The sequence below is a fragment of the Chaetomium tenue genome, assembly GCF_020726465.1.
Source record: "Chaetomium tenue strain MPI-SDFR-AT-0079 chromosome Unknown F5144scaffold_1, whole genome shotgun sequence".
NCBI lineage: Eukaryota > Fungi > Ascomycota > Sordariomycetes > Sordariales > Chaetomiaceae > Chaetomium > Chaetomium tenue.
In genome coordinates, this window is record NW_027117329.1 from 120,551 (window position 1) to 141,143 (window position 20,593).

General features: G+C 54.2%; 7 protein-coding genes across 7 annotated transcripts; 3 read left to right on the forward strand and 4 right to left on the reverse strand.

Moving 5' to 3' along the window:
- Positions 1–1,338: 1,338 nt before the first annotated feature.
- Positions 1,339–4,270, forward strand: F5144DRAFT_552463 (fungal-specific transcription factor domain-containing protein). Its single transcript, XM_066787744.1, has 3 exons — positions 1,339–1,979; positions 2,053–2,332; positions 2,397–4,270. The coding sequence occupies exons 1-3, from the start codon at positions 1,700–1,702 to the stop codon at positions 3,982–3,984; spliced, it is 2,148 nt and encodes a 715-aa protein (XP_066647541.1). The 5' UTR covers positions 1,339–1,699; the 3' UTR covers positions 3,985–4,270.
- On the forward strand, positions 4,199–5,381 carry F5144DRAFT_1868 (uncharacterized protein). Its single transcript, XM_066782777.1, has 2 exons — positions 4,199–5,096; positions 5,153–5,381. Exons 1-2 carry the CDS (start codon positions 4,412–4,414, stop codon positions 5,239–5,241), a joined length of 774 nt encoding a protein of 257 aa, XP_066647542.1. The 5' UTR covers positions 4,199–4,411; the 3' UTR covers positions 5,242–5,381.
- Positions 5,382–6,129: 748 nt separating this feature from the next.
- On the forward strand, positions 6,130–9,819 carry F5144DRAFT_1863 (uncharacterized protein). The gene is made up of 4 exons (XM_066782772.1): positions 6,130–7,108; positions 7,167–7,403; positions 7,472–7,547; positions 7,597–9,819. Exons 1-4 carry the CDS (start codon positions 6,412–6,414, stop codon positions 9,746–9,748), a joined length of 3,162 nt encoding a protein of 1,053 aa, XP_066647543.1. The 5' UTR covers positions 6,130–6,411; the 3' UTR covers positions 9,749–9,819.
- A 199-nt stretch (positions 9,820–10,018) lies between these two features.
- F5144DRAFT_521476 (general substrate transporter) lies at positions 10,019–12,205 on the reverse strand. Its single transcript, XM_066786714.1, has 6 exons — positions 11,737–12,205; positions 11,058–11,673; positions 10,954–10,998; positions 10,892–10,904; positions 10,383–10,836; positions 10,019–10,322 (listed from the first exon to the last, which is right to left on the reverse strand). Exons 1-6 carry the CDS (start codon positions 11,941–11,943, stop codon positions 10,056–10,058), a joined length of 1,602 nt encoding a protein of 533 aa, XP_066647544.1. The 5' UTR covers positions 11,944–12,205; the 3' UTR covers positions 10,019–10,055.
- A 2,825-nt stretch (positions 12,206–15,030) lies between these two features.
- Positions 15,031–15,909, reverse strand: F5144DRAFT_500241 (uncharacterized protein). The gene has a single exon (XM_066786367.1). It carries the CDS (start codon positions 15,866–15,868, stop codon positions 15,266–15,268), a length of 603 nt encoding a protein of 200 aa, XP_066647545.1. The 5' UTR covers positions 15,869–15,909; the 3' UTR covers positions 15,031–15,265.
- On the reverse strand, positions 15,910–18,191 carry F5144DRAFT_521480 (cytochrome P450). The gene is made up of 2 exons (XM_066786715.1): positions 17,690–18,191; positions 15,910–17,618 (listed from the first exon to the last, which is right to left on the reverse strand). The coding sequence occupies exons 1-2, from the start codon at positions 17,796–17,798 to the stop codon at positions 16,351–16,353; spliced, it is 1,377 nt and encodes a 458-aa protein (XP_066647546.1). The 5' UTR covers positions 17,799–18,191; the 3' UTR covers positions 15,910–16,350.
- Positions 17,870–20,270, reverse strand: F5144DRAFT_634277 (serine hydrolase-domain-containing protein; the record flags this gene model as incomplete). The annotated part of the gene is made up of 5 exons (XM_066792577.1): positions 17,870–18,382; positions 18,722–18,942; positions 19,255–19,644; positions 19,714–20,145; positions 20,229–20,270. 5 exons carry the CDS (start codon positions 20,268–20,270, stop codon positions 18,184–18,186), a joined length of 1,284 nt encoding a protein of 427 aa, XP_066647547.1. The 3' UTR covers positions 17,870–18,183.
- Positions 20,271–20,593: the final 323 nt, after the last annotated feature.

Sequence of the window (20,593 nt, forward strand, 5' to 3'; positions counted from 1 at the left end):
GGAGCGACAGAACGGATGAATCAGGAAATCGAACATTACCTCCGTTGCTACACCACGTATTGGCAAGACGACTGGGCCGACATGCTTCCAACTGGGATGTTGGCCATCAACAACCGTGACGCAACGTCAACAGGGATCAGCCCATTCTTCGCATCACATGGGTACCACGTCGACCTCGTGGATCTCGCCGATGACAAGGAACAAGAGGAACCCCTTCGTACAGAGGGGCAGTCGCCGGTAGCCAAAGGAGAAGCGTTCGTCGCGCGACTGAGAGAGGCCACGGCGTATGCCCAAGCAGCTATGGCATCCGCACAAGAGCGGCAGGAGGAGTACGCCAACCAGGCACGACAGGTCGCAGAGCAGTTCCAGGTGGGAGACAAAGTCTGGTTGAGGCTGAGGAATGTCAAGACCACGAGGCCTTCGAAGAAGCTCGACTGGCTCAACGCGAAGTACGAGATTACCGAGGTGATCAGCTCGCATGCCTACCGGCTGAATACGCCCCCCGGAATACACCCTGTCTTTCACGTCTCTATGTTGAAAAGAGCCGCCGACGACCCATTACCGTCGCAGGTTCAGGACGACACGCAGCCCCCAGCCATCATCGCTGAAGACACTGGGGAACAGGAGTGGCTCATCGAGGAGATCCTCGAAGCAAGACAAAGAGGGAGGGGCCACCAAGTGCTGGTTAAGTGGGCAGGTTATGTCCAACCAACCTGGGAGCCATTGAGCGCCTTCCTAGACACGGCAGCGCTGGACAAGTATGAGGCAGAGCACGGGAAGATCACGCAGGACCTTGATGAGGATCAAGATAGAAAATACCCGATCGAAGAAATCCTCGAGGTTAGGAGGAGAGGGAGGGGTAAACAACTCCTAGTCAAATGGACAGGCTATTCACAGCCTACATGGGAACCCCTAGCGAACTTCTTGGAAACGGATGCTCTAGCCAGGTTCGAGGCTGCTCATGGGAAGGTTAGGGACTGACAAAACCTCGAGGAGGAGGGGAGGAGGGGGGTAATGTAACGGGCTGTGCCCGAGGTGGGCCTCGGTAACCCTCGGCCAGCTCACGTACAAGCACGGTCCACCGAACCCCTGGATGAAGCTATTCCCAGTTGCCCCACAGCGCACCGAACATTCTAGCAATGCGCTCGGGCCATCGCGCTCGCGATCATAAAGCAGCCCCACGAGCTGCCAGACTCTCTCATCTTTCCTTTTCTTCTTCAAGCTTAGTGTACTCGTAGAGTCGTCACCAGTTAGTTGCAATATACTCCTGGGACCGTTACACTTGTGGTGGTGAGTGAACATGGGGGAATTTAAATCAGATTTCACAAACTACGGATGGGGTTTTATAGCGTCGAAGGTGAAGATTTGCAATCCTCCTTCTATTCCACTCAGTACTTCTGAGTATTTCAAATCCAATGCCATTTCAAAGCCATTTCAAAGCTCGGGGCCCGAGGCGGATCGTGGAGGCTGCGTAAGTTGACTTCAGGGGTAGGTTAATAGATGTTGCCCAGAGCCTGGAGGATTCCTCCGCCCCGCTTCGGACACCGGACAGTTTGCCATTGGCCCTTGGCACCCTCACTCCTGTTAGTCAGCTCCCGTTAACCCCTTCGTTGTGATTCCTTCCAACCATTCTCCTCGTCCTGACCTCGACATTTGTATTATTGCCTGTACGATAATAGCTTTATCATCCAAAACCCACATGGCAACGGCAGAACGACCGCACCCGCAGCCCGAAGGGGGACTGACCCATAACATCAACACGCCAGCAGACAACCCCGTCAACCCCGTCAACCCTGTCAACCCTGTCAACCCGTCGTCAGTGTCTTGTGTCCAGTGCCGCAGCCGTAAGCTGAGGTGCGACCGTAGACGCCCGACGTGTGAGCGATGTTTCAGACAGGATGAGAAATGTAGCTACCCCGGTCTCCGGCAGCGGGCGCTTGGTCGACGGAAAACCGTCCGGGAGCTTGAGGAGCGGATAGGTGGGCTTCCCCCCTACACACCGTAACAAACGGTTAAAGGGGCCGGACTGACTCCTTGCGCCAATCGTGATAGAAGAGCTTGAAGGCCTCTTAAGAATATATAATCTCGGGCCTGCTCAGGGTACAGGACCGGAGGTGCCAGACCCAAACTTTGGAGCCTCCGTTGAGCCACCCTTCCAGGACCCCCCTAGCCTAGATGTTTTTGGGATGGGCTTTTTCGCACTAGAGCAGAGTATGCCATATGAGCAAATTCAGCTGACCCAACCTCCTGCCCCGAGTGTGCAGTCAGCAGATCAGTTGATCAGCTTAGGCCTCTTCGAGCAACTTCCTCCGTTTGATGTTATGGATGAACTGTAAGATACCTCACCCTCGTCCGCTGCTTTGAGAAACGGTGACTGAAGATGTCAATGTGTGTAGGGTCTCCCTCTACTTCCGAAACATACACGGCGGTGCACCCATGCTACACCAGGCGAGTTACACAGCAGGTCTGCGCCTCCCGCCTCATATGCGCCCTCCCATGTGTCTCCAATACATTGTTATGGCCTCGGCCGCGGCAATATCCGAGACTTATCGACATCTGTCCGAGCCCTTCTACCAACGCTCCCGAGCCTACGCCGAGGCAGACGAACTAAGGGGGCAAGGTGAAGTCTCGACAACCCTGGCCCATGTGCAGGCCTGGTGCCTCATCTCAGCTTACGAATGCCACGTGTACGCCGTATTTACGAGAGCATCCACGAGTCTCTGCCGCGGCGTGCGAATCGCACAGATGCTCAGGCTACACCAGCTTGATGAGAAAGAGTCGGGACCAGTACTTGTGCCTTTGGGCTTGCCCTCACCGAGGACCTGGATTGAGGCCGAGGAGAGGCGGCGGACGTGGTGGGTCGTCTTCCTTGCTGATCGCTACCTCTCGTCCACCACGGGTTGGCCATCTCTGGTGGACGAGCGTCACGTCCGCACGAATCTCCCCTCAACCCAAGAGTCTTTTGCCGCCGGCACAACAAACAACCCCCCGATTCCCCTATGCAAGGGCCTCCAACAACTGGAACAAGACCAGGACGCGAAGCCTTCCCCCCTTGCCATCCGCATCCTCGCCGCCAATGAGCTGCTCCATGCCCTCGACAACAATCCGCGGCACTTTTCCGAGGTCGACAACGGCGACGAAATCCCAAATGGGCCCTACTGGGTCCGTCACAGACAGATCGACACGGACCTGACCACGTTAACCATGCTGCTCCCGGAGCGTCTGCATTTGCACCGCACTCCCCGCACCCTCGACGCCATCCTCGTCCATGCGAGCACCAACATGGCCACGATCCACCTCCACCGCACCGCACTAGCGCTGCTGCACGAACGCCAGGCCCGCTCGCCGAAGGACCCCAACCACCAGCTGTTGATAGCGCAGAGCCAAGCCCGCCTCCTCCCCGCGGCCGAGGGCATCTTGGCCGTGTTCCGCGCGGCGGGCGACGGCGTCGGCACCGCCATCCGCAACCCGCTGCTGTCGTTTGCGGCGTACCTGGCCGCGTTGGTGTTTCTGGAGGATCATTTACGGGACGTCGCAGGTGAGGAGGGACGACCGCGGGAGGGGCGCCTCGGGCGGAGCGAGGAGAAGCTCCGTTACTTGGCGCAGACGCTGATCTTCTTCGGGAGAAGGAGCCCGCTTGTGCGGGCGGTCGCGCTCCAGTTGGCGGCGGATATGAAGCGCACGGGATACGACGCGTCGGTGATGGATAGAATGGTGGAACAGGTCGATGCATTGGGGGGTTCGAAATCGGAGATACGCGTCCGGGGACGTATGATGGGCGGGGATTCGCCCGTGGTGTTTTGCCCGGCTTTGGCCTCCACGCCAAGTCTGTCGCAAATACCGGCTCATCAGGGCTTTACGCCCGGGCCCGCTGCTACGGGTTACAGTATGGCGCTGTCTATGTCACTGCAGACGGGATCGCCGGATGGCCTGTTCTCGCACCTTGTGCTGGACCCAAACAGTTTCACAACGGACGGGAGCTGATATCAGGAGCCAGGCAAGACAGCATCATGGCTTGTGGAGATCGGAGTATAGATGGTTGTTCGAGTGGCTAAGATCACTTTCCTAGATCTCGTTTGGTTAGCAGCGGCAACGTCCCTGGGTGACAGGGATCCGCCTCGCTTTAACAAGGGGTAGAGTGCGAGAGTGCGAGTAGTCGTAACATCCGAGGCTCGTCGGAGACTATACAGAAACCGGATTGTACTAGTATTAAGTTATGGAAGATCCAAAGCCTTGCACGCCATAGAGTGGGCAGAAACTTGCTCAAAGCAACTCATGATGCCGATTCGTCTCGGATCAGGACCCGAAATCTTTAGCTCTTTTGGTATATGAGGGTATGCTCTCTCGCGGTTGAGGCTTTCTCTTACCCACTCACTACCCCTTTTGTGGCCTTTTATTGCTGCAGCTCAATATGCGTCTTCTTTTGACTGTCGTTGCCCTTGCGGCGAGCCACCTTTCAGGCTTCTCAGCACACGCCAATCCCTTCCCCGGAAAAGGAATCGGTGCTCCAGAGCAGTACCCCCGACGGACCATCGCCAGGGTTTCGGTCGTTGATACACCCCTGGTCCGCGCGGCCCAACGGTTTGCGCGCGACCATGGCGACGACACGGTGTACAACCATGTCATGCGTTGCTGGCTCCTGGGAACTCTCATGCTGCAACACAATACCACCTTGCAATCCATTGTGGACCCCGAAGTTCATGCGGTGGCCTTACTCCTGCACGATTTGGGCTTTGAACGGACACCCAACTCCACCATCGTCACGCTTGACCACCGTTTCGAGGTCGACGGCGCCATTGCCGCTCGCAAGTTTATCCGAGCCCACTCGCAGGGAAGACACTGGGAAGAGCGCCGCGTACAGCTCGTCTGGGACGCTATTGCTCTTCACGGGGAGCACAGATTCTCTTTCTTCAAGGAGCCTGAGGTCGAGACAGTCAGCAAATCAGTCACCCTTGATTTCTCTGGGCCCGATTTTGGGATTTCAGAGGCCGAGTACGCGGCTGTATTAGAAGTGTTCCCCCAGGCCGAAAACTTTAAGGACAGCGTTGTTGAGACGATGAGCTGGCTGTGCCGTACAAAGCCTGAAATGACATATGGTGAGTAGACCGGCTCTGTGTCTAGACTATAGGCCCCAGACTAACAATAATACAAGAAACCTTCATGCAGGGATACGGAGACAGATTCGTCGAGGGTTACTCTGCTGTAGGGCACAGAACTGTGGACCAGATTATCGGATTGTGACCTGGCTAGGTGTGACGGTGGATTCAATGCTAGTTGTGTCAAGGGCCCAGGAACTAGTCACACGCAGGGCGCATCAGGTTCGAAATACTGAGGACGGCTCCGGGATAAATGTACCTTGCATCGGCTGTTCAGTCGTTGTTATCGGGATGGAATCACAGGACATTGACCTTTCTCCATTCATCATGCCCACGACAATTAACACTACCCTCGTCTTTCCTCGCGAAAACGAACTCAAACCCCTGTCTGAGATTACTTATTATTACTCAGCGAGGGCGTTGGTATGAGTTGCCGGAAACTTTCGGGTAACTCCGAAGCTGCGTGTCAATCAAATGCGGCCCATAAAACCCGATGTCGAGTTGAGTTGCCTTTCTCAGCTTTGTACCCCCCTAGCCTCCCACCTGACACTTTGCCACCTGCACGCCGTGTAACACACTAACTACTTTTTTCGTTAGTTAGTGGGACTTTGCGCGCCTCCTAGAATTAGCCTCGTCAGTGACTCGCAGACGAGCAGGGACATGTTGGCGAGGATGGGCAAGCCACCAAGTTTGCCATCAAGCGAGCTGGCAGGGTTCTCTTGGATATCACTGGCTAGTGGCCACTTCCTGAATCCTGAGTGGGCTTCCGATGGCGGCCACAACCGTGCTTGATACAATCTCAGACAGTACGGATGCTGCCGGAGAGGGTGTGGATGAGTGGGGTGTGTGCGGTCCGTGGGCGATCTCGAGGCGATGTTACAATGGAGCCGGACATCGCGGATCGCGAGACCCCACGGAGCGGATATGAGGCAAAGCTGACGTAGCCATTTTACACCTGACTCGCAAACAATTGCGTTGCATTGGTTCCGCCGGATATAGTGAGTGTTAGAAGCGGGCGTTGTTAAAATCTCGCGTCGCGGGAGAGCCCGAGGAAAAAGCCGTCCCCGATGAAAAAGCCGCGGCTGCCGCGGCCGATCGTAGTCGGAGTATCGGCTCCCCGATGTAGCCAAACTCCGAAATACGTCGGGGTTCATCTTGAGCTGAACTCTATATCCCACCAATTCAAAAAGTCCCACGCGCCCAGCGTTGCAAGTGTTGTGTTCTCATCAGCCCCTTTTCCCGAGTCCTCCCCCAGAACCCGTTTAGTCAACATAAGGTACCTAGAGACCACCACACCCTGCGTCCCAGATCCAACATGACCGCCCCACAGTCAAGAGAATTTGGTAAACGGTTGCTAGTGAACATAGTCGATGAGCGTGCCCAGAACGAACCTGACCGGGAGTGGGTGTCGATCCCCAACTCATCCGACCCCAAGGACGGCTGGAAGAAAATCACATACAAGCAGGCAGCCAACGCTGTCAACCGGGTCGCCCACAAGCTCGTCGCGTCAACCGGAGTACCAAAGCAAGGCGACTTTCCTACCGTCGCCTATATCGGCCCCAGCGATGTCCGGTATCTCGTCTTTGCGCTAGGCGCCGTCAAGGCCGGCTATAAAGCCCTCTTCATTTCCCCGCGCAACTCCCAAGAGGGCCAACTCAACCTTTTTGAGCAGACAAACTGCCAGGTAATCTGGTTTGAGGCGACCTACAAAGACATCGTCCAGTCGTGGGTGCAGGAGCGGGACATGCATGCGTTCATGACGTTCCCCGTCGAGGCATGGTTCCCCGAGGAACACATCGAGCCGTATCCTTACAATAAGACCTTTGACGACGCCGAGTGGGATCCGTTGCTGGTCTTGCACACGAGTGGTAGCACTGGCTTTCCAAAACCGGTCGTTGTGAGGCACGGGATGTTGGCCATTGCGGATAAATATCACAACCACGGCGAGTGGAACGGGAAAAGGTTCTGGCTGGACGAGATGGCGCGACGGTCCACGAGGATGCTGCTTCCAAGTAAGTAATTATATCGGTGAGCTTCCAAGCCGAGCTTAGCTAACTAGCCTTCTCGCAGTGCCTCTCTATCATGCTGCCGCGCTCTATCTCGCCTTGTTGATCATTCATTACTGGGACCTCCCGGCGGCGTTTGGCGTCGGCGATCGCCCTCTTTCGGCCGATATGACGCTGGATTGCTTGCAACATGCGGGCGTTGATTCCGTCCTTTTACCCCCTGCAATTCTTGAGGAACTCAGTCAGGGGGAAGAATCCGTCGGTGCCTTGAAGAAGCTAGCATATGTGGGATTTGGCGGTGGTAAGCAAAGTTTCCGCAAGGCCTCGATGGGATTTTAAACTAGGGTGTATTCGCTAACCGTTCAACAGGAAGCTTATCCACCGAGGCGGGTGACAGACTAGTCAAACATGGCGTGACGTTGATGAACCTCATCTCAGCAACAGAGTACGTTGTTAATACGACCGGGCTGAAGTAAATAAACTAACCAGCTTAGGTTCGCACCCTACCCTGCCTACTGGCAGCCTAACCCGGAGCTTTGGCGGTACTTTATCTTCAACTCGGAGCTCTTTGGTTGCGAGTGGAGAAAGGTAGAAGGGGAAGACATGTTTGAGCAAGTCATCGTGCGCAAGGACAAAGACCCTGGATATCAAGGCTTCTTCTACACCTTCCCCGACGCCAAGGAGTACAAGACCAACGACCTGTTCAAGCCGCACCCGACGCTGCCGGACCATTGGATGTATCAAGGTCGGGCCGATAGCATCATTGTCTTCTCAAATGGCGAGAAGCTTAACCCGATCACTATCGAGACAATCGTGATGGGGCATCCCAAAGTCAAGGGAGCAATCGTGGTTGGCAGTAACCGGTTCCAACCTGCTCTCATACTTGAGCCGGTGAAGCAGCCCCAAACAGAACAAGAAGCCAAGGAGTTCATCGACAGCGTCTGGCCGACGGTGGTCAAAGTCAACGAGGAGACGGTGGCCCACGGCCAGATCGGGAAGCAGTTCATTGCCATCTCGAACCCCGACAAGCCGTTCCTCCGAGCAGGCAAGGGGACAATCCAGCGGGCCGGCACCGTCAGGATGTACAAAGAGGAAATCGACAAGATTTACGAACATGTCAATGAAGTGACATCCTCCGAAGCACCAGTGCTGGACTTCAGCTCCAAAGAGGGGTTAACTGAGTCGATCGAGGCCATTTTTGAGGATCGGTTGCGATCACCGAAATTAGAACCAGACACGGACTTCTTTACCGTGGGAATTGACTCGATGCAGGTAATCAACGCCTCTCGGCTGCTCCGAGCGGGCCTGGAAGCAAGTGGCCTTCGCGTGGACGCTTCGGCCCTGGCCACACGCGTCATCTACGGGCATCCGACCTCCCGGCGACTGGCGGAATATCTCTTCTCCTTGGTAAGCAGGGATGGGCAGGACGCCGCAACGGGCGAGACGCAGTACGAGGCCCTTACCATGGAGGCTCTACTCGAAAAGTACACCAGGAATATGCCACAGGCGCGGGCCGACAAGGCCCCGCCGCTCGACGAAGGCCAGGTGATCGTAATCACCGGGACGACGGGTGCCTTGGGGTCGTATATGCTTGATATAGCATCGTCCTGCCCCAGAGTCAAGAAGATCATTTGCCTTAACCGGACGGATGACGCCGAGGCCCGGCAAAGGCAGGCCAACGTCGACCGTGGTCTGAACATCGATTTCTCCAAGGCCGAGTTCTTGCGCGCTGACATGTCACAATACGATCTGGGACTTGAACAAGAGGTGTACGAGCGTCTCTTGGCCGAGGTAGACAGGGTCATCCACAACCAATGGCCGGTTAACTTTAACATGCCCATCGAATCCTTTGAGCCGCACATTCGAGGGGTCCGCAACCTAGCTGACTTCAGTTGCAACGCGGCAAAGCGAGTTCCTATCGTCTTCATCTCCTCCATCGCCACCGTCAGCGCGTGGAAGAAGCCAACGCCTGTGCCAGAGGAACCATTGCATGACTTGGACATCAGCACCGGCGGCTACGGCCAGTCCAAACTCATCAGCAGCCTGATCTTGGAGAAGGCAAGCGAGGTTTCCGGTGTTCCCGTCGAAATCATGCGCGTAGGGCAGATCGCCGGCCCGAGCGGCGAAAGAGGCATCTGGAACCGACAGGAGTGGCTCCCCAGCATCATTGCCAGCTCCGTGTATCTCGGCCTTCTCCCAGACAGCCTCGGCCAGATGACCACAGTTGACTGGACGCCAATCGAAGGAATAGCGAACCTTGTGCTCGAGGCATCCGGAGTGACGTGCGACGTCCCGGTAGAAGATATCAATGGGTACTTCCACGGCATCAACCCGGCTAAAACGCAATGGAGGCCGCTAGCAGAGGCCGTCCAGGAGTTCTACGGCGACCGCATCAAGAAACTAGTCAGTTTCGACGAGTGGGTGAGAGCGCTGGAGAATAGCCAAGCCAAGGCAGAGGACATCAGCAGGAACCCAGGCGTGAAGCTGCTCGACACCTACAAGGCTTGGGTAACGGCAATGAACGAGGGGCAGGGATACGTCGCAATGGACACGTCGCGGACTTCGAACCGCAGCAGGACGATGCGCGAGATGCGCGCCATCACGCCCGAGCTCATGAGGAACTGGTGCAGGCAGTGGCAGTTCTAGTGGATCGTAGGCAATAAGTGCGAGGAAGGTTCAGGCTTTGGTACTGGAAGTGTGTGTAAGTTGTGGACAAGAACGAGTTCATTTGGAGGAATGGTGATTATGTAGGAAGAACGAGAAATTAGGGTATGATGCGATGTCTCCATCACGCTCGCGCAAATCGTAGATCGACCTTGACTATGGCGTCCTCTTTCTCCCTAAAAATGATATCGCTCGCCTTGCGTAGGGAGGTAGGTATCCCCTGAACCCCCTGAACCCCCTGAACCCCCTGAACCCCTTGAACCCTCTGTACCCCTCGCTACCTAAGCCACTAAACCCTTCGGGTCTCCAATTCCACCGCTTCAGTAAACTGAGTCTTCTTGGTCACATCCATGTCCACTTCCCTGTTCCGTACTTCCTTCAGCACGGCTTCTGTGATATTGGTCTTTGTCGTTTTAAATTTCCACGCCGAGATCCGTCTCTCAAACAACTCGTCGATTTCTTCCAGAGTCCGTCCTTTGAGTTCGGGCAGGCACAAAAAGAAGAAGATGCCGCAGGCGAAATTCGACCCAGCCCAAATGAAGCCGTACTTTGCCCCCTATTTATAAAAAGCAGCATGAGTCAGGCAGTAAAGACGAGGGAATGCCACGGTACTTACCCAGTTCATGTTCTCGGGATTGATAAAGTAGGGCGAGCAAAATCCAGTTAACCAGGCTAGAAAGTACCCGAGGCTAATGGCAGAGCCTACTGTCCAAGACCTGAGCCTTGTGCTCACCAGCTCGGTAGCCACGGGGTAACTGGCCGCCCCAACGAAAGCGTTGTAAGCAAACATGTACAGAGACGTAAAAGCGATAAGACAGTTCCGCGCAACGAGAGTGCCAGCCGATGTTGTTGCAGTGACCGCGACGATGAGCATGCATAATCCCTGCGTTAATGAGCCGATCATCATGATGCTCCGCCGGCCGACGACGTGGCGCATCACGTAGATGCCGAGGTTGACCCCGATGAAGCCCAGACAGGATTTCATCACCGAATACTTGAAAGCCTCGTCGACGCTGAGACCTGACACCACTAAAAAGTACGTAGTGTAGCTAATGAGGAACCAGGAGCCGCTTACGCTATGTTAGTCTGGTTGATATGTTGATCATGAAGAGGCATCCCCCTTACCTTCCGGTTTGGGCTGTTGATGGTCAGCAACTGGAAAACAAATGACCCCAAGGAGAACCTACTGGCAATGACTCCAAAGCAAAGCAATGTCCGGCGTAGGTTGGTTTCTGTTTGGACATTAGCCATGGCCGCTGTTAGCTGAGTGTCGAAGATGGAGTGGACAGACCTCTAAACATCTCCAACGGCCCAACCGATCTGGCTAGCTTTCTCTCTTCTTCAATCCCCTTGACCATCTCAACCCATTCCAACTCAAATTGTTCCTCGCTGAGCGAGTCACTTCTCAACTCTTCAAGCGCTGCTCTCCCCTGACTCAACATCCCCTTGTTCACAAGATATCTCGGTGACTCGGGCACAAAAAAGAGTCCCACTGCCAACATGGCCGGTACGATAAACTGGATTCCCAGCGGGATCTGATACGACGACTTGCCGAGCGTCTTGGACGTGGCATTTGTCACGGCCGCGCCGACAATGCTGCCAATGGTAACCCACTCGGAAAACAGCGCCACGAGCACGGCACGAAGGTGCGCTGGTGCCGCCTCGGCGCAATAGATGTTGGAAAACGTGACAAGGAAGCCATTTCCAATGCCCAGGACCAGACGGCCAAGGTAGACAACGCCCCAGTTGGTGGTGCCGATTTGGATGGCGGCCCCAGCGGCGGTCAAGAGACACGCAAGCCAGAGAGCAGGTTTGCGACCAAAGAAATGGGCGAAGGCGCCCGCAAAGATGGACGAGAGGAATGCCCCCAGAGTCAACAAGGACCCTATCAGTTGTTGAAACGTTCTCTGTTCGTCTACTGTTAACAAGACAGAACAATGGTGGCTGGTTGGAAGATGAAGCTGTCTTACATCAATGCCGTAGCCGCCTCTGAGGTTGGGGTCGGGGTAGCCGAACACTCGCAGGAAGCCCGGCATGGCTTGAAGGCTGGCAAGGCATGCAGAGTCAAGGCCATACTGCATGTTGGCCACGGCCACAATGCTGCACATTAACAGGCATTTTCGGTTTGCCCACAGTGACGTTTCTGGAGGGTGTGCTGCTCCTGGCGTGGTATTCATGCTGTTCCGGCAGATCCGAGGAGAGGACAAGGTGTAGTCGTATTCTGCACGTCGATATTGCTGCACAAACTACAAGCGGAGATAAGAAAGGCGAGCGCTAAAGGCGTATCTAAGAACTTATATAAATGATGTTGCATCGGGCATCCCGCCCTCAGGGGTTGCCGGGGCGCGAGGTTTGGTCCGCCGCAGTTCTCGTTGACCCCGAGAGGGGAAGTCTCGGGTATCTTCTCCCTTTAGCTCTTTTTCTCTGGGCTTGTTTTAATTTGTGAATGTCAACCACAAAACAAGCCTTGTGCTTGTGACCTTGTCTAGTGTCATTTGGGTCCTTCCCCGCGCTCGGCACTTGAAATACCACCGAGTCACTACTAGGCTCGGATTCTTGGTGGGCGTGCCCCATGCCTTGAATCCCCCATCATTCGATGTGAGGTAGGAAGCAAGATGATTTCCCACACATAGTTCAGCTACAGCATGATCCTAGTCTTGTTGAGCCTAGCCTACGAAGTTGGAAACTCAAGTGATATGGTTTACGCTTTTTATTCTCACCTTTTTAGATACAGCCGCGTTTCCATGACTTACTACGCACATATAGATACTCTCTTACAATACATTTACATTCAACCGCAGCTCTACAAGCTAACGTTCCAATACTGTTAGTAAGCGCTCTACCTCAATCTTTAAACAGATTAGATGGAAAGCCAAATGGTCTACCTACAGGTGTGTGTCTTTCTTTTAGAGACTTCGGCCCTATATATGCCTCTAAGAAACTAGGTATATATAGCTAATGGAAAGGAAAACAAAGAACGAAAAGGCTACGGCAGCTATTACTTTTAATATAACGTGTATGATAAGCGAATGTCACAAAAATCGTTACCTCCACAACAAAATCCAAGATAATATTCTCAAAACGAACCTAAATCATTGATACTACTCGGAATCGTCTTCCTCAGGCAGTTCTGTAACTCCTTGACAGGTGCGGGCATTATGGCCAGGCTCGCCACATCTGCCACAACGCCGCGCGCGTGTCTCAGTCCTCGGCTTCCGACCACTCCTCGCCTGTGTTTCCTCCCTTATCTGCATCTCAACATCTTTCTGGGCTTGCAAATCCTGTCCATCCTGCATAGTAAGCGATCCTCCTTGCCGTAGCCGCTTTTTTTTTGCCCTCCGGCGCTTGCTTAGTGCCTCATTCGCCGCTCGTAAGTCCCGTATCTCCGCTTGCATCAACGCCATCTTATGCATTATCTTCGACGTGCCCTTTGCAAACTGATCAACTGCAGCTAAAAGCGACGTTGGAGAGCTATTTTGATGCTGGGCAATCCGGGTCTTGATAAGGGTGGTCTGCGAAGAGGCTTCGATTGGGTTGTTCGGCGTCTTGGAAACCCAGGCGTGGGCACTGCCTGGCCGTGAGTTCAGGGGTGTTGGCGTCTTAAGACGGATGTCGAGCTGGGAGATCACCTCCTCGGGATCAAAAGGAACAAGCCCAGCACCTCGAAAACCTCCCCGAATGTTGTCGTACGTCATCGTTGCCTGGTGAGCTGCGAGGAATGCAGGAAAGAAGTCCTCCTTAGTAATGTGGGTTATGCTTGCCCGCATCATCTCCTCGATCTGCTTGCCGTATGCCGCCTTCAGCGGGCTGAAACACCCAACATCGGCTGGCTGGAGCTTGTGGGATGAATGGGGAGGCATGCAGAGGGTGATGATGTTGTTCTCCTTGCAGTAAAGCTCGAAGTCAGGCGAATGGTGGCTGCCATGGCCGTCGAGGATGAGGAGGCGATGAACCCCAGTTGTTCGAGCTTTGGTGTGCTTGTCGAAGTGCTTAATCCAATCCAGACCAAGCTCATTGGTAGTCCAACCATTTGCGGACGTAGAAATCATCCAGTCCTTAGGCAATGGGCTGTTCTCGTACCAAGAAGAGAGGTGGTAGCTGCCCTCGACGATGATGAATGGTGGGATTGCCCAGCCTAGGGCATTGATACCCTGGATCACAGTTGACCATTTGCGGTTTCCTGGCTGCCTTGTCTTCCGTCTGCCACGCCGTTCAGAGCCCGTGACAACCAGTATAGTCGAGATGACGCCCATCAGAAACCCAATCTCGTCAAAGTTGTAGATGTCAGCCACCTGGATACCGTACTTCGCGATTGTGTTTTGCACAAGCGCGAACCAGCCACGAATAAGATGTGGATCCTCGCATAGAGCTCTCTGGTAGTCGTATTTCCGATTGAAACGCGTGGTGAGGTCTGGTTGCCGCTTGACGAAGTTGGACGCCCAACGCGTCCCGACGCGTCCCGCGTCGCGTTCGGCAAGCAGTCGGTTAGCCATATCTTCCACACCACACAAGCGAGGAGGAGATCCTTTGGAATCCAGGTCGAGGATATACTGAACAACAATCGACTCTTCCAAATCGGTCAACTTCCGCGAGTTGGCTGGAATATCGTATCGTGGTTGCATACCGCGTCGCCGGCGGCTTAGCTTCTCGTGATCCACATTGTAGATCTTACCAGCGGCTCGAGCGCTTAGCTTTGTGTCATTTTGCATTGCCTGGAGGGCTAATTGCACGTGGACCTCGTCGTTTCTTTGATGTATGCTGCGTTGTGAAGGAAGATGGGGAAAAGGATAGAAGACATGGCAGGGTGGTTCCGTGTGACATTCGCTTATCTGTGACATTCGCTTATCATATACGTTATCTGTTAATAATAATTTGGTAGCTCTTAGAATAAGAGCCTCTGCTGAATAGAATATTACTAACACTTTGCATAACGTTCATTATCAGAGGGTATAAGAGTACCATTACTAAAGGGTTATATAGCTCTTAATAACTATCTTTTTATATACTCTAACTAACACTACTCGAGTTTGGCAAGTTTTTATAAGTAACAAGATACTTAAAGAAAGAAATCGAACGCTCTAAAGATAAGAGATTTAACTTGGCACACTTCACTAACAGCAACAGAGTTTAGAGTATAGATAGAAGACATTGTATTGTTTCTTATCTTATAGATCGTTACTAGTTGTGTAAAGATTCCAACTTCAACATTTAGAATACACTTAGTTAAGAAAGCACTTTTGGTAACTCGAAGAGATGTCCCAAGAATTAAACTGTATTTGATTGGAGCTACCTAAGTGATATCAAAATGTATAGCAAGGTAAGTAGGGACCGTGATACAGCAGACCACCAGTTTAACCAAGCCCTACCCTTGCACCCTAACCTACACATTTTATTAGCCTCGGCGCCAGAGTAGCACGATACCTTGGAATTGTAAGCCGCCACCAGACCTGCCGAGGCGTGGCATGGTCAAGTAGCGAGACACTGCCATACTGAGCGGATCTAGTTGGCACGGGTGGTCTGTTGGCCGGCGGTGCGGGTCTGCGAGCCACCACCACCGACGTTCTGGCGGCGGTACCGCTTAGCTTGGGCGGTAGTGGTCACGGTGGTCTGTTGGCCGGCGGTGCGGGTCTGCGAGCCACCACCACCGACGTTCTGGCGGCGGTACCGCTTAGCTTGGGCGGTAGTGGTCACGGTGGTCTGTTGGCCGGCGGTGCGGGTCTGCGAGCCACCACCACCGACGTTCTGGCGGCGGTACCGCTTAGCTTGGGCGGTAGTGGTCACGGTGGTTTGTTGGCCGGCAGTGCGGGTTTGCGAGGCACCGCCACCGATGTTCTGACGGCGGTACCGTTGAGCTTGGGCGGTAGTGGTCACGGTGGTTTGTTGGCCGGCAGTGCGGGTTTGCGAGGCACCACCACCGACGTTTTGGCGGCGGTACTTGGCTTGGGCGGAAGAGGTCGAGGTGGCGGTGACGACGGATACGCCCGACGGCAGGGTGACACCTGACGGGAGGGTGGCACCGGAGGACAGGGTGACGGTGACGTCCTGGCTGAAGCCCAGGGCGATGAGCTCGGCGAGCGCGAAGAAGATGAAACAGAACTTCATTTTTGAATTGGCAATAATTTCGGCAAGTATTTGATGTGTGGGTCCCGCAAGAACACCTTGACAACAGTTATCACATATAAAGACCCTCATGCCGCGCACGGTCCTCCTCAGTGACTCATAAATTCATGTCGCCACCTTCCCGTGACCCGTGCTCACCTGACTCGGAGTTTCTCTCCATGAACCGAGCGTGTACCTAGGTACCTAGGTAGGTACTCAACTCTCAACAGGATGACCATATTGCACAGGTCGACGAGCCCCAGCTTCGTCCGGTGAGAGTGGAACAGGAAAGCATCCGAGATCAAAAGGTTTCGGTGAGATACATGTAGGTACGTGTTGGTTAGACAAGGGCCATGATCCAAAAAATACCCAACAATAACAACAACATACACAACCCCAACTCCTCCGCTCTCCCTTGACCCACCGTGATGTGATTAGCCTACTTTGGACAAATAAGCGCTGATATTCCCGCCTACCACCCCGGTTCAACGCGTCCTTGACTTCACCTTGACCGAGAAGTCGATAGGCCGGATATTGAACCATCCATCCTGCTTGAACTGATAGTTGGGGTCGGCTGTCTCAAAGTCGAGCTCCGAAATCAGCTTCGTCATGACGACAACTAGGAATTCCCACGCCCAGTGCTTGCCGATGCACTCCCGCTTGCCGTTTCCAAACCACTTCTTCACGGCAGACGGCAGTTGCTCGTATGCCTCGCCCATCATACGCTCGGGCCGGAAAGCGAGCGGCTCCTCGAAAACAGCCGGGTCACGGTTGACGCCAGCCAGCACGATGATCAGGGCCTGGTTGTGCGGAACCTGATACTTCCCACCCGCGAGAAGCACCGGGGACTCGTCGCCCTTCTTGGGGATAGGTTCGATGTTGAAGCCCGGGGCCGCGCACGAGAGCCGCAGCGTCTCGCGGACAAGGCCTGCGACGTACTGCAGCTGGGAGACATGCTCCTGCTTAAAGGGCCCCTCTCCAACCACGGCATCGATTTCATCCCTGGCTTTGACGAGCGCGTCGGGGTTCTGGAGGAGGAAGTAGATGGCCGCGGCGATGGCACAGGGGGCGGTGCTGCTGCCGATGGGCATGCTCACAATCTCGTCGATGACTTGCGACTCAGTCAGGGCCTTGCCCGTCTCGGGGTCCTTCGCGTTCAGCATGGTCCAGAGCATGTCACGCCGCTCCGAAGGATTCTCCTGCCTCTCCTTGACCAGGTCGGCAGCGAAGCCGCGCATTACTTTTGTTGCTTTCTTGAACTTGCCGTCGTGGATCAACCAGTTGAGCAGCTTCGGCCTGTTCGGCCGCTTCATGGCTTCCGACGTTGCGTCCTCCATCGCCTTGATCATGGGGTGCTCGGGTCCCTCGAAACAGTTCAGCTTCTTGCCAAACAGGGTCAGCGTGTTGGCCTCGAGGTTGAGCCGGTTGAGGTCGTCCATGGGGCGGGTCCGGGCACCAGACTCGAGCCCACTCCATTTCGCGATCAGGCCATCGGTGCACTGAATAACCTCGTCAAAGTGGCTCGCTACTGCGTCCGGCGTGAGCTGGGGCATCAGAATGCGGTGGGCAATGCCCCAGCTCTCCTCGTGATCGTAAGCCGTGAAGAGCGCGTCATGGACCGAGTAGCGGATCTCCACGATCGGACCGCCGACGTATTTGCGGAACCGCTTTTCGTCGCAGATTTCCTCGGCCAATGCAGCGCTGGCGATGAAGACGATGCGGTGGCCGAGGACCTTGATCTGGAAAATCTCGCCTGCCAAAGGGATCATGGATCAGCACATCGTCTCTGACATGGAATGGATGATGGATCTAGACTCCACTGACCATATTTTTCAGCAAGTGTCTTCAATGACCACCAGGTGTTGCTCGGATCAACATCAAAGATGTTGCCCAGCAGAGGGACGCCGGGGGGTTGTGGGATTGGTGTTGACATGATGATTGATTGCCGGGCACTTCGGACGGGAGGTTTCGGAGGAAATGGTTACACGGTAGCTCCAAGCGAAAGACGGTGGGGAAGCCAGCCAAAGTCTTCTCCCAGTTGCTCGCCCCAATTTGTACGCGAGATGCTCTTTAAGAAAGTTGTAGTCTGGAGAATACAAACCCAGTGGCTGGGAAGAAGAGAAAAAAAGACGACGCCGTCACACCAACCCCGGACGAGGGCCCACGATCGCCGCTGCCGCCATTCCAGTCCGGTTTAGCTTGGTGACAGCTTGGAGCTGCAACTCGGCGCTATCACCAATTAACAATGCAGCCGACGCGTGTGGTCGGCTGGTTGTGCGTCAGTGATAGCCGTCAGCCAGTCATGAGCAGTGTTTTGTTCACTCTGGTCCCCGGAGCTGAGACCTGCAGCAGAGCTTTTCCCAACGCGTCAAGCGGTGACGGCCCGATGGGCGGGTGATCGACGGACCGCGGCCAATGGCGTTCTGGTGGACAACCGGCAATCCGAGCTGATCCTTGGTAGGCCCCGTCTCAGCCTGGCGCCGTCTTGGCAGAAAACAAAACCAGACTTCATACCAGCTACCAGGTAGGTAGTGACTTGGATCTCAACACAGGTCCTTAGCAATATTCAGGAGAATAGAAAGAATTAAAATTAAAAATTATTATTACTATAATCTAGCTTGCTATCTTTTTTTTTTGGGGGGGGGGTTTTTCTTTTTCATCCTTTTTTTGAGTTTTTCTTTTTCATCCTTTTTTTGGGTTTCTCTTTTTCATCCTTTTTTTGGGTTTTTCTTTTTCCTCCTTTTTTTTTCTTTTTGTTTTTTTTCTCTTTTTTTTGTATTTTTTTTCTTCATTGGAGGGGCCCCTAGAGCCCCAAACAATCAACCCTGTTACCATACTTCCCAGTCAGGCACATACCTCTCCAGATAGTCATAGAATTCCCAAAGCCAATCCCTATCTCCCTCAACCTCACCCACATTGAGAAGCAAATCCCAATTTAGATCCCCATTCTCCCCTTCACCCTCATCCTCACCACTCCCATCCTCGCTCTCATCACCACTCTCAGCCTCGCTCTCTTCCTCATCCTCTTCCTCAGCCTCAGCCTCACCCTCAGGCTCAACCTCACACTCACCCTCACACTCAGCCGCACACTCAGCACACTCAGCCTCACACTCAGCACACTCAGCACACTGAGCACACTGAGCACACTCAGCACTCTCAGCACACTCACCCTGAGACTCAGCACACTCACCCTCGCACACAGCACACTCACCCTCACACTCACCCACACACTCACCCTCACACTCACACTCACCATCACACTCACACCCACACTCACACTCACCCTCTTCCTCTTCCTCTTCCTCTTCCTCTTCCTCTTCCTCTTCCTCACCCTCACCTTCACCCTCACCTTCACCCTCACCCCCATACCCTTCGTCGTCGTACTCAACCCAGAAATCAGCCTCATGGTTATCCACAAGGTTTGATACCATCTGCTCGAAGTCAATGGTATATTTATACCCATCGTCGCTTTCATCGTCCTCTACCGGGAGGCCGGCTTCGATTCTTGGGATCAATTCTTCAAGGATGTCGGCAACAACTTGCACAGTCTCGGCATCGCGGGGCACAATATGGCCGTACCCATGGTCAAACATTCTGGCGCATGAAGGGTTACACACGTTGTACAAGGCGACGGCGCTTGAGAGAAACGCATCGTTGCAGCCGAAGACGTGGAAGGTCGGGATGTTGATGACAACTCCAACTTGGTCGTAAAGCTGAGCGACGACGCGGTTGTCGCCTTCCAGCTTCAGAGGGGGGGCGCCAGCTATGAAGATGGCAAACTGTGTAATTCGTTAGCCTCCTGTGATTACACCCATGTACCCACGTGGGAAAGGCCTGCGTTGTCTTACCTTGATCTGTGGGCGACGCCCTTGTTCCGCTAGCAGACGGGCCTCTTCAACAATCACGCTTGCCCCCAACATGGCGCCCTCGGAATAACCGACGATGGCATCCACGTCGGGGTTCTCGTCGAGGGTTTTGAATACATCACCCAGGGCCTCACACCAAACCTCTTGGTGCCAATCCTCTCCGTCACCACATTCCTGAAACATCCGCATGGCTTCCTCGGGGTTCAGGGTGGGCGGCAGGTGACGCAGCCGACGGAGGCTTTCGAAATTATCGCCGTGGCGTGTGTCAAGGAAACGGTAGAATGGGCGTGCTCCAAAGTAATCTTCCCACCCTACCGGTGGCTCGACTTCGTGCTTGCCCTGGGTGTAAGTGAATGACCCCAACCCGCGCCCTTGGAGCTCATCAGCTAGTGGGCCCAGCTGCACGCCGAAGTTCTAGAATACGGGTGAGCATGTTGAGCTGGACGAGGGAGGGGACAATGGCAATAGCAGCAACACTCAAGAGTCAACAGACTTACATTTGAGCTGCCATAAGCTCCGGGGAGGCAGAGAAACTTCATTTTGAGAGTGAAAAAATGTTGGTGTGGTTAAACAAAGGTTGGTGTGTGTGCTTGGTAGTTTGTGTGTGCTTGGTAGTTTGCACGTGTGTGCTTGGTGGTTTGTGTGTGCTTGGTGGTTTGTGTGTGCTTGGTAGTTTGTGTGTGTTTGGTAGTCAGGAAAAGGTTGGTTGGAAAAAAAGAAAGGGAGGTAAAGAAGGGGGGAGGCCATGAATATATGCCCTGCGCCCACCGACCAAATCAGACCGGCCAAACCAGCAGAATCAAATCAGACCGGCCAAAACAATTGGAACCAAATGAGACCGGCCAAAGCAGTAGAATCAAAT